General features: G+C 37.2%; 1 protein-coding gene across 6 annotated transcripts in view; it reads left to right on the forward strand.

Annotated features, from left to right (window-relative positions):
- The window catches only part of FIRRM (FIGNL1 interacting regulator of recombination and mitosis), a 48,853-nt gene that overhangs the window by 9,150 nt on the left and 26,479 nt on the right, over window positions 1-13,224 (forward strand). For 5 of the 6 annotated variants that reach the window (XM_036097964.2, XM_036097967.2, XM_036097966.2 and 2 more), the window contains 4 exons: window positions 760-844; window positions 2,952-3,090; window positions 8,196-8,276; window positions 9,765-9,829. In XM_036097964.2, coding sequence (XP_035953857.1) covers window positions 760-844; window positions 2,952-3,090; window positions 8,196-8,276; window positions 9,765-9,829 — 370 coding nt within the window. Of the gene's footprint in view, window positions 1-759; window positions 845-2,951; window positions 3,091-8,195; window positions 8,277-9,764; window positions 9,830-13,224 lie in introns of those variants that run through there. The other variant, XR_004919172.2, reaches the window with a different exon arrangement.

Consider the following 13,224-nt stretch of genomic DNA (forward strand, 5'->3'; position numbering starts at 1 on the left):
TTTCTCTGCTCCCCGTGGTACAACTGCTTGTTCACTCGTGTTTTTGCAGTCAGTGACCTCATCACATCTGGCTGTTGGCAGAGGCAGAAGCACTGAGCTGGCCACGTGTGGCACATCATCCAGGAGGCTAGCCTGGGCTCGGTCACCTGATGACGGCTTCAGGGTCATCATCAGGAGAGGACAAGCCCCAGTGTGCAAGCACTTTTTAAGTCTTTGCTGGCCTTATAGTTATTATTATCCTGTTGACCAAAGCAAATCATATAACTAAGCCCCAGATCAGTGTGGAAGGGAACTGCCCAGGAGTGTGGACACAGAAAGGGAAGTCACTGGCCATTTTTACAAATAAAATGAAAGAGTAGAAGCCTTTCATAAATACTGTGCCAATTTGCTTTAATTCTTCCTTGTTTGGTATTCTTTTCCTTTGCCGCTTATTTTGTCGTTTTGGATTAGAATATCTATAGAATATTTCAATTATAATAGGGTACAACTTTTATTCTACTGAACATTTTAGTTTACTTAGGTCATTTAGTTTTATTTAGGTAGGTGTAAACATCAAAAATTAATTTTCTGTAATTTGTAAAAACCATAAATCAAAAGTATGACACTTATTTTTAAAAATTATTTTGAAAAGTTTTTTTCTAACTGCATTATCTATTTTAATAAATGTCAGAATTGATCAGTAGATAGTTTTAAATATAGGAGAAACTCACCCCATATGACATTTGAATGTCCTAAGAGTTCTGTTATCTTTTTTTGTAGTTATTCATTCATTGTTGGATATCTGCTCTGTTATTTCCAGTATGGACCATGCGTTTCATGCCAATACTTGGAAATTTATAATTAAGTAAGTTTTTTTCCTTTGCTTTTTTACTTTTTGTAATATATTTTCCATATCCAAAATCTAAATTATTCATAAGTTTTTTAGATTGCATTTAAAACATTTTGTATGGGTGTGTATAAATGTTTCCTCACACTGCTGTCTGATTAATCCAGATATTGTACATGTAGCTCCCAAACCAAATTGGACTTCTTTACTCCGCTGCTTCTAAAATTTAAAAAAGAAGCTCTACTTTGTTACTAAAACTTTTTTTTTCTTTCTCAAGATATTTAAATTCAGGTCAGTTAACATACAGTGTATTATTCATTTCAGGGGTAGAATTTAGTGATTCATCACTTGCATGATGCCCAGTGCTCGTAACAAGTGCCCTCCTTAATGCCCATCACCCATTTAGCCCATCCCCTACCCACCTCGCCTCCAGCAACCCTCAGTTTGTTCCCTGGAATTAGTCTCTTATGGTTTGCCTCCCACTAGTACTTTTGAAATAATGGGCCATGGGCCTTAACCACTTGCCTACTACTACTGTTATTTAACCCATCAGGTGTTTATTTCCAGGCTTAGATAAATTAATAGTTATAATTAGAGCTGAATATAATCCCTTTATTATATGCCTTTGAGTTGTTCAAGTTTAATTCCATTTATAAAGTAATTTTAGCTAGAGCATTATGAAAGTTTGCCAGGGAGAGTGCCCATAGTGCTCATCAGATTCCTGGGGGTGGGAAGAGGTAGATTTGAGATGTAAAAATGGCTAAGAACCTCTGCTTTATATACATGCATAAAAATTAAAGGTCAATGTAATATTTTTAGGTCTTAGGTGCTTTTCTTGCACCACCAGGATATCATTAACTTGTCAACAAGTAATAGTGCAGTGGTTAAAAGTGTTAACCCAGAGCCATTCTGCATGTGCTTGAATTCATTTTGAAATCATTTACTCTTCCTGAACACTTGGGAAATTCGGTTATTTTCTCTGACCCTTAATTTGCTTATCCAAAAATGGGAGTAATTAAAATGGCACTTTCTAGGTGGGTTTATTTTATTTATTTTTTTAAAAAGATTTTATTTATTTATTTGAGAGAAAGAGAGAGAGCACAAGCCGGGGGAAGGGGCACAGAGAAAGGGAGAAGCAGATTCCCCACTAAGCAGGGAGCCCAATGCAGGACTCAATCCCAGGACCCCGAGATCATGACCTGAGCCAAAGGCAGACTCTTAACCAACTGAGCCACCCACATGTCTCTTGGTGGGTTTATAGTGAGAATTAATTGAGTTTATCGATATGAAATGCTAAGAACTCTGCATGGCATGTAGTGAGTGCCCAGTGAATTACCACGTCACCATCATTACCATTGAATGTGTTCTGTTCTTGTCCTCTTCCAATTCATTTGCTAGTCAGTGTTCAGTCTGATCTTTTGAAAATGTCAATTAGGGCATGTCACTCTACTGCTTAAAATCCATCCCATTTTACTAAGAGTTACAACCTAATCCTCTCTGGCCTCTGCCTTCTTCACCAGCCCATCTTTGCTGCTCTCTCCCTGCTCTTAGTTCCTCAGACTCTACTATCCCAGGGCCTTCTCACCACTCTTTCCCTCTGCCTGGGATGCCCCTCTCCATATTCTACACCTTGCTGACTCCTGCTTATCTTTCAGTTCTCAGCTTAAGTGTTACATCCTCGTGATAGTGTTCTTTGATATTCTTACCCTGAGAATAAGTTATTTTAGATCTCTCTGCTGTAGCATCCTGGAGTTTTCTAGCTTAGCATTTATTACAACTGTAATTAATTATTCTTAAAATTATTTAATGTTCTCTCTTGTACTAGACCAGAAGTTCCATGCAGACAAAGCAGAGAGTGACTTCTTTCACTTCTCCATCCCTAGGGCCTAGCAGAATACCTGGAACGTTAGTAAGAGTTCAATTAATATTTTATAAGGAGAAGTAAAAAGTTAGCCACTTAATAAGCTAACATGACAGCTTCAGAGGTGATATCATCATGTCTTAATTATGTCATGTCTAATATATATGATGCATTGTGATTTTTACATGTTACTTCAAGTCGTATTTTTATGGTCCTGTGTTACTTGATGTGTTACTTGTGATTGTATTCTTTTTATTCATTTAGGCAGAGCCTTAAGCACCAGTCGGTTATAAAGAGTCAGCTGAAACACAGAGATATAATCACCAGCTTGTGTGAAGACATTCTTTTTTCCTTCCATTCTTGTTTACAGTTAGCTGAGCAGATGACACAGTCAGATGCACAGGTAAAGTATGGTCTAATAGCACATTGAACAGTAGCTCTTTATGCATTTAGCAGTTACTAAATCTCATTTGAATCTGTGGATCAGTTTACCTAAAAGGGTTCTAATTTTTTGTTGTTGTTTTTTCAATCTAAGATTATTTACAGCCCGTAATTACTTTTCACCCCAAACATTGCATTAGACTCCTACCTGCTCTTATTCCCTCTAGAAACTAGCTGTCTCCTGCCCACCCCTCTTTTTATGTGAGGGGGCATGTTTATGAAGCATTCTCCTCAGAATCCTTTCATTCTTTTCTACCCTAGGTCAAAAATCTAACTCCTTAGTCCTTTATTTATCTAAGGTTGTCTCATATAGCCACAGTTGGCCTGTTCTTCACCAATCTGTTGCAACCTGTAGTGATGGTATATGTAACTGTGTGTATGTATCAGTGTTCTCAAATTGATGCGCACTTACTTACATTTATTTTGATTTCAAAAAGTTATAGTGTTGAATTGGCATCCCATTTATGAAACGTATTATAAAAATTTATAACAAGTTTATTGGGAATTAATAGTTTATTTCCCTATAACAATTTTATACATAGTGCCTTTTGTTCTCAGACTAGCCCTTTAAGTTTTATTTAACTCATAATGGCCCTAAATTATAGCATTAATAGTACTCAGGACCTAAGAGTTGTATGTAGTAATTTCAATGGAAAATGAATGAAATATTTCTCCTGTAACCTCCCTTCGCATTGTGAACTTGCTAGCGGCTACAGGCAATTCCTTTGTATCTGGGCTCTTCCCCACCCAGCAGCTGGGGGGTGGATGTGTAAGGGTTCCTCCCTTTCCTAAAGACTGGTTGCAACTCCTGGGGCAGAGCTGATCTGGAAGGACTGATCCATGGGGAGGATGGAAATTTGAAAAGCAGTTCTGAAGTGGGTAAAAAGGAACTGAGGAGTAGCTTTAGGAAGGGGCTAACCTTTTCCTTCTTGTTTCTCTTCTTTTTCTCTTATCTGTTCTCCCCTTACATCCTTTCTCTTCCCCTTTTCTTTTCCATCCCCACTTCCTTCCATCGGTCTCCTTGCAGTCCCCTCACCCTCCTGGAAGAAGGAGGCATTTGGTTGAGTATCTTGTGTCCTGGCAGGAAGGTTGTTCCTTCTCCACTTCAATCCTATACATCTGTATCCTCAATCCTAACTTCCTCTTTTCCCAGTTTCCTTCTTGCTTAACTTGAGCCCACAGACTCTCCAGGGAGTGCTGGGAGAGGAAGATTAGAAGAGATTCGGACGGGAGACACATGGGGCGAGCCCAAGCAACAGTATAGTGCAAGAGAAAGGAGAAGTCCTGAGGGTGCCTGACCAGGGTGGCTGTTTGTACACAAAGTTCAGTTTATATAAACCGCTTGTATGCAGAAATCAAAGAATTTACATTATAAACTTTTCTAACTGTTTAATGTTTTTCCCTGTGAAAATTTGGGACTGGTAAAGTGACTAGCACTACTCACAGTCCGTTGCCTAAAATGGAGCTTTGAGATGGTCTGTTTGGTTTCTCCTTTCTGAACTCTAAATTCTGAGTCACAGCGCCCTCTGCTGTTCACTATTGATATTTATTGAGGAATCAAACCATTTTTTTAAAAGTCTTCCAAGCAAAGTTTTCTCACTTTGTTTTCAAAAACATCAAAATAAAACCACCAGATTTAATAGCTAATATGCTAAGTATGAAAGCATACAGATGTATCAATCCCTGTATTAGGTTCCTAGGGCTGCCATAAGAAATTACCACAAACTGTGTGCCTTAAAACAACAGAATTTATTCTCCCGCAGCTTAGAGGAGAGAAATCTGAAATGTCTCAGGAGGACCATGTTCTTTTAAAGCTGTAGGGTAGAGTCTGCTCCATGCCATTCTGTTAGTTTCTGGTGTCCCTGGCATCCCTTGGCTTACAGCTGGAGAACTCCATTCTCTGCCTCCATCATCATGTGCTTTTCTCTCCCTGCGTCTTCCCATCATCTTCTTATAAGGACACCAGTTGTACTGAAGTGAGGGTATACCCTACTCCAGTGTAGCTGCTACCTAAATAATTATATCTGTGATGACCCTATTTCCAAATAAAGTTACATTCTGAGGTACCGGGGATTAAGACTATAACATATCTTTTTGGGAGATACAATTCAACCTTTAGCAGCTCTGAGATTGACATTTATTCTCTGTTAAGTTTTGAAACTGGTTTCAAAAAGAGAATATTGTATTGGGTTTTTTAACATACAGTTTTTTAACCACCAGTGATTCAGTTTTTCTATAAAGATAAGGAAATTTGGGGTGCCTGGGTGATCAGTCGGTTAAACATCTGCCTTCGGCTCAGGTCATGATCCCAGGGTCCTGGGATCGAGCCCCACATCGGGCTCCCTGCTCAGCAGGAAGCCTGCTTCTCCCTCTCCCACTCCTCTTGCTTGTATTCCTTCTCTCGCTGTCTCTCTCTCTCTCAAATAAATAAATAAAATCTTAAAAAAAAAAGGGAAATTTATTTGTAGGGCAATTAATATAAATTTAATTTCCACTGTAATTGTTACCTTTGTTCATATAATGCTTGTAGAAATTGATATTTAGAAAATAAACATATACTTTTCTACATAAATATATAGCTTATTATAAATATATAAATATAAAATTTTTTAAAAGATTTATTTGAGAGAGAGAGAGCACGTGCACAGAGAGGAAGAGGGGGAAGCAGGCTCCCTGGTTAGCAGAGAGCCCGATGTGGGGCTCAATTCCAGGACCCCCAGATCATGACCCAAGCCAAAGGCAGACGCTTAACTGACTAAACCACCAAGGTACCCCTACATACTTTCTGTTTTAAATTATTCAGTATATCAAGATGGGATTATAAATTATACACTTGATTTTTGAAAATGTCAAAATAAAAGCTCTAGATTTAATCAGTATGCTTAGTAATGAAGTAAAACTAGATCCTTCAACCAAACCTTGTGCAATTTTCCTTTGAATGAGCCATTATGAATGAGCCATTCATTTAATAAGCATTTCCAGAGTTCTTATTCTGTGTAAGTAAAATTTTCTGCCCTCAACCATTTACAGTCTAGGCTGGGAGAAAAATAAACAGGTAGTTAGAGAATGGTGTGATCTTTGGAGAACTGGATGTTGGCTAATGGGAGTAAAGGTAGGAATCCAATCATGAAGTCAGGGAAGATTTCTTGTGATATGACATCTAAGCCTAAGATTTCTTACTGAGTATATTATACGGTCAGTGTAGATTCATCTTTAATCTCTGTACTTTTAAGCTTCTGCAGCACTCTATAAGAAAATTCATGTTTATTATTATCAGAGAAGGTGAATTTTCATCTAAACTATTTCTGGTGAGGAAATTAACTGTTTCCAAATATTGTTAGTAAAGGTCAAAATGGTCATATTTAATTAATGGATCATCCAGTTCTGTTTTGATTGGTTTATTTAAGATTTTGCTATATTGGAAAGAAATCATAGTCAGTTAACATTAAAGCTAAGATATGTTATTTCATATGAAATTATTCTCCTAATAAAAGACAGTAAGGTATCTATTTGACTTAATTTTATGGTACTGATTTAAGCTTTTTGGATTATGGTGTGTATTAGCATATTGGAGTGACAAAACAACCCACATTTATTGAGTTTAGGTGCCTAAGTATCAGACACTTTAAACCTCACAATAAACGGTAGTATAAGCCACACATTGCAATCTTATAGAGAGGTTTAATAACTTTCCCAAGGTATGTAGTAGTTGTAGTAGGGCCGGGATTTCAATCCAGGTAGGATGACTCCAGTCTCTACCTCCCCTGCATACACACAGCCACTGTTCTATCAGTTTACAAATGTAATACATACTCACAAAACCCTCACACATTACAGAAATATTTAACATGGAAAGTGAAATCCTACTTTTATTTTCTAGAGAGAGCCACGGGTCAAGTTTTGACTTATTTTTGTGGGGTTAGGAAGCAAATATTAACACAACACAGACTTTTATTTATTTATTTTTTTAAAGATTTTATTTATTTTTTTGACAGAGATAGAGAGCACAAGTAGGCAGAGAGGCAGGCAGAGGGAGAGGGAGAAGCAGGCTCCCCGCTGAGCAGGGAGCCTGACGTGGTGCTCAATCCCAGGACCCTGGGATCATAACCTGAGCCGAAGGTAGCCGCTTAACTGACTGAGCCACCCAGGTACCCCTCACAACACACACTTTTAAATAATAAGAGGATTATATACATATTGTTTTGCAGCTTGATTTTTTACTGAATTATCTTAGGGCTTTCTGTGTCTGTGAAGATAAATCTACCCAATTCTTTTTAATAGTTCTGTTGTGATTACAGTTTATGAAAATACCTTGAATTTGTTGACGGATACTTCATTCATTTCAGTTTTCACTATATAGAAATGTTGCATTGCATTTCTGTGCTAGCTAGTATTTCTATAGGATATATTTCCATAAGTGGAACTGCTACTGGATCAAGGGGATTCAACACTTTAGTTTTTAATAATAATGCAAGGAGTATATTATCTTCTGCTCCCAGGAATGGTAAAACAAAGTGCCTGTTACCCCACTTCTTCAGCTACTTTGGGATATTACCAGTTTTTTTTCATACTTGCTAATTAAAAAGCCCTCCCCCCTTTTCCCTCAAAAGATACGTAATTAGGTTATAATTTGAATTTTTTCAGTATTAGTTTATTGACAATTTGTATTTTCTGTGAACTGCCTTCTCATACCTTTTCCCTGTTTTCTTTCATATCTCATTCTTGTATTGATTTGAGACTTTTTCTTTTGACCATTTGTTGGTCTCCATATAGCAAAGAGCAATAAGGTATTTAAATTTCTTTAACTTTCAGATCAACCAGGAATGATCACCTACCTCTTTTGCTGTATAACTTAAAATTTCTTTAGAGTTTAATTTTTTGAAAAATCTCTGTCATTTAGTGTTTGTGTTGCTTATAACAACAATTCAGAGAAGAATTATGTTTGCTTGGAAAATGTGTATACTCTGTTTATTAAGAGATCTTTTTAGAAAATATTGTCTCATTTACAAGTTTAGCTGATTTCATATTCTTATTTATTATGCTTTCTTCTTTCCTTTTTTGGAACAGGATAATGCTGAATATAGATTATTTCAGAAAACACTCAAATTGTGTCGTTTCTTTGCCAACTCTCTTTTGCACTATACCAAGGTAAGGCTTATTTTTTATAATTTGTAAATGTGAAATCCACAATAAGTTATAAATTGTCCTGCTTTTGTCATTACTGCCAAAAACAATCTTCTGAAGTTATTTTGTCAGGAATATATTTTATAGGTTTCTTTTTTAAATATTAAATGTTGAGCATTTAATGGTAGCAACTTAAATACTTAAGTTGCTACCATCATCATGTTATTATTTTTATGAAATTCTCTGGAAAAATTATTTCTTTAAGTATAAATAATTTTATTTTATAAATATAAATAAATATAAATAAAATTACTTCTATAAGCGCAAGTCAATTTTCAGATGATAATTCAATTTGACTTTGAATACTGTTTATAAATTACTTCTACCATATCTTTAAATTTTTTAATTATTATAGTTGAAATGTTCAAAGGTTTAAAATTATATACTAATTTTAAGAAGACTTGCATACTGGGGAGTCATCAGGATAGCAGTGATAATTGAAGAAATATGAATAGAGTAGATAAGTTATCAAGGCAGATTATTTGGAGAGAAGAGCAGAGAATGCTTATAACAGCCAAAGAAATATCATTAGTAATACATATTGGTGACTAAAAAAAAACTCTGTCCCAGTTGAATTTGTCTTTAACCTTGTCTTCCTCCCTTTGGAGGAAAAGATAAGGATCTCCAATGACTTTATTATAGTCGAAATTCCGTGGCAGGCACACTGACTACTGACACATTGCTAGCCTATTCGGGTGCTCCCGAACTGGTCCTGCTGGGCAGCCGCCACTTACGTAGTTGGCTGCTCTAACCCTGGCTCCCTGCGCTTGCAGGACGTGTACGTCAGTGGCAGAGGCCCGTTGGTGGGAGGGTCCTGGCACCAATGGCACTTGATGGGGAGTTACCATACCCATACCCATTTGTTTGGTGTGTAGGAGGCAAAATTATGCCTAATTATGCCATTTTTAATCAGTCCTTTTCTATCAGAGGAATCTTTGATTTTTTAAAAGTTAACCATCAGCTTTTTTCTATATCCTATAATACAATAAGAACTGTTTATTTTACTTCCTAAGAGATAGCCTAGCCATGATGGAGCAGTCACAGCAGTACTTGAATCCTAGCCTTACTGGTTTTTTGCTATGTGACTTGATCAAGTTACTTGATTCTTTAGCTTTCTATTCTGTGAAATGGTGATAATAATATGTCATAAGATTTTTGAGAGGACTAAAATGAAATAAAGTGATATACCTAAGGTCATTTGCTACATGTCTACGGGAGTACTTAGTAGGTACTCAGTACGTGATAGCTGCTAATTGTGGTTGTGGTGATAGTTTTAGTGGCAAATTAGGTGCTTAGCCTTATCCTCCTTTTTATTCTCATGCAAGAACCTTCTTTTTTTTTTTTTAATGTGGCATATCCAGGATTTTATTTTATTTTGCATGCCTTTGTGGGAGGATATGGGTTAGAAAAGCATAGTGCATACAAAGAATGAATAGAGTTGTTTTATTTTAGGAATTTCTTCCTTTACTCTCTGATTCTTGCTGTACATTGCACCAGCTTTATCTGCAGATACACAGGTAAGAAGAATGCCATTATTATTAAAATGTAACAGTGCCATTTGAACCATGCAAAGGTTAAGTGTATGCCATTTAAAATAAAACACGAGAGTAATTTTTTTACTGTCTTAGTAAATTTTTATCTGCTTAAAATAATTGAAGATGGAAGCTTTTAAAGAGTAGATTCCATATGAGTTTTACTTATCCTTGTATTCTTAACTAGTATCTTATACCTGAGTGATGAATAATTGGTATGGTGATAAATACCAAAGGCCAAAAAAAAAAAGAGGTTATATATACATAGATATATTTTTTTTATCTTTGTAACTTTTTATTTTACTTATATGAGATTTAAGTCGAGTGGTAGTTAACTCCATCTCAGAAAAAAAAAAGTGAATTACAGAAAAGTGTCCTAATTTAGATAGGGGCTAGTGATATGTGAAATTGACAGTTAACTTCCAAGGAGCCCTCAATTGACACTAAAATACTCTGTCTTCTCATTTGTCCAGCAGTCCTCTCTAGTCTCCTAGACAACTTTTTCCATACCTCTCCCTCCTTCAACTTCCCACATCTCTAACACCTCCTCCCCATGCCCCATTGTCAATTCATGTCCTCACTGTGTATGTCACTGAGAAAAATGGAAGCATGACTTCCTCCACACGTTGACTGTTCTACCTGTGTCTTGGTCCATGTGTTCCCTGTTCCCGTGAATGAGCTCTCTGTGCGCGCCTGCCTGAGGCCGGCCTCTCCGTGGGTGCATTGGTTCATCTGCCCTCAGGTGCTTAGGGACCTTTTTCTAGCAGTCATTCCCTTTCTCTCTTTCATCACTAATCTTCCCTCCCTATGGGGGTCTTTCTCGTTAGTATACCAGCATGCTATTACCTTTCCCATCATAAGAATACAAAACAAAACCTCTCAGTTCCATATCCTCCTCCAAATGCCTTCCCACTTCTCTGCCTCTGTTTACAACAAAACTCCTAGGAGTCGTCTGTTTTACCACTGTCCATACTTTTTTTTCTTGAGACCATTCTAATCAGGCTTTCCATTCCACCACTTCACCAAAACAGCTCTTGTCAAGGTCATCAGTAACATCCACATTGCTGTATCCAGTGGTTGGTTTTCAGCCTCATCTTATGTAACCTGTCTGCCAGCACTTGATCCTTCCTCTTGAACTCTTTCTTCTATTGGCTTCTAGGATACCTCTCCCTCTTACTCTCTTCTAACCTCACTGGCTGCTTCTCCTTAGCAGGTTCCTTGTCTCCCCAGCTGAAGTTGGGTGTGCCTCAGTGGCTAGTCCTCAGGCCTCATTGATCTCTCTTTCTGGTCATTTTGTCTCACGATGTTAAATTCGTCTCCCCCTTTAATGTGTAATTCTGCCATCAGGGCGTCTACACTGACATTCACCCAGACCAAACTCTTGATTCCTACCCATTCCATCTCCACCCCCCCACAAAATCTGCTTCCCTAGTAGAATCCTCATTTCAGTTTAAATGGTAACTCCAAGCATCTGGGTGGCTCAGTTAAGCATCTGACTCTTGGTTTCGGCTCAGGTCATGATCTCAGGATTGTGAGATTGAGCCCCACATCGGGCTCCGTGCTCAGTGGGGAGTCTCCTTGAGATTCTCTCTCCCTCTCCCTCTTCCCCTTTCCCCCCAAATAAATAAATGGCAGCTCCATTCTTCAGATTGATCAGGCCAAAAACCTTACCATCATCTCTGATGTATTTTCCTTGTTCTTGTATCCACATGTCATCCATTAGCAAATCATCAGTATCACCTCCAGTATAAATAGACATACTCAGTGTGTGTTTGGTGTGTATGCATACCCAACACAGCCAGTTCTCACCACCAGAACTGCTCACATCTGATGCTGTCCACTACTGTGTTCTTGCCTGGGTTTCCACAGAGAGCATCCTACCCACTGTCTGCCTCCTCCCTTGCCTTCCTCTAGTCTATTGGCTATACGGTAGTCAAAGTGAGTGATAAGACATCAATGAGATCATGGAACTTCTCTGTACAAACCCACAAATGATTCAGTATTCAAACAATTCAGTAGAATTTCTTGTCCACCTTAACCTTGTTTTATTTTTTTCTCCATGGCACTTACTAACATCTCTTATATTAAGGTCTTACTTGCTTACTTGTTTGCTAACTGCCCCCCTTCATTAGCATGTGAACTTTATAAAGGCAGTGACCTTGTACATTCTGTTTACAACTTTATTACCTGCTCCTGGAACAGTGCATGGCACGTAGACACAGGCATTTAATAAACACTTGTCAACCTAAATTAAAAATACACCATTTGATTGAAAAACTAATATTTGCTTTGATGCTTAGTAGCTTTAGTTCAAGTCTATCGAGTCTCATTACCTGTATCTTATTTATATAAATCTTTTACCTTACTTATAACTTAATTCTTACAGCAACTCTGAATCAACATCACAAATGAAGAATCAAGGAGGTCAAAGGAATGAACCAAAGTCACGCAACTAATAACTGACAGACTGTTGCTTTTTCCATCACACTACAAAGGCCTCAAGTGTTTCTCTTAAGTGCATCCCTTTAAATGCTGTTATCCCTTGCTAGACAGGCTTTTCTCAGGTATCCTCAAGTTAAATAACAAATTAAATATCCTCAATTAAAATAACATGGCAGAAAGTACCGAATACACACATCTTACTTACTTCACATAGGTTTGACTCAAGTTTCGTTTCAACTCTATTTACTGAGACATCTTCCATGAAAAAGTCTTTGCATTTTCCTTCAGGACTAGTATACAGTTTAATTCTTGCAAAGCCCTTGTTTCTGAGCATTAATTCATAGTAAATTCAGCATTCTGCTTTATTTTAAAACAACTTCTAATAGAAGCGACTGAGCCAGAATTTATCAGAAATATCTTTCTATATATAATGTTTTTACTTGTTATTTAGATATTCATATTTTCATGGTCTTTTTTTTTTTTAAGATGATTCATTTTTATTTTAGAGAGCGAGAAAGCAGGTAGAGGGGCAGAGGGAGAAAGAGAAAATCTCCAGCAGACCCTCTCTTGAGTATGGAGCCCAACATGGGATTTGATCCCAGGACCCTGAGATCATGACCTGAGCCGAAATCAAGAGTCGGACACTTAACCAACTGAGCCACCCAGGTGGCACCGCTTCATGGTCTTTTTTTAAGTACACTGCTGTCAAAATGGTATTAAAATGCATCAAAACAATACCAAAAATTTCTCTAAGATTATAAACTTTTAATTTTGTGGAATTATAGTCATGTTATTTAGTTTGGAGGCCTTCATATAATGTGGTATCAATTTAGTACTTAGAATTTTGTTTTATAAAATACATGCTATGTATTTTTTACATATTTTCACTTTTGGAAGAACATCAGTCTACCTAAAATTAGAAGATACCTGTTAATGGA

The sequence above is a fragment of the Halichoerus grypus genome, chromosome 7 (assembly GCF_964656455.1).
Source record: "Halichoerus grypus chromosome 7, mHalGry1.hap1.1, whole genome shotgun sequence".
Lineage (NCBI taxonomy): Eukaryota > Metazoa > Chordata > Mammalia > Carnivora > Phocidae > Halichoerus > Halichoerus grypus.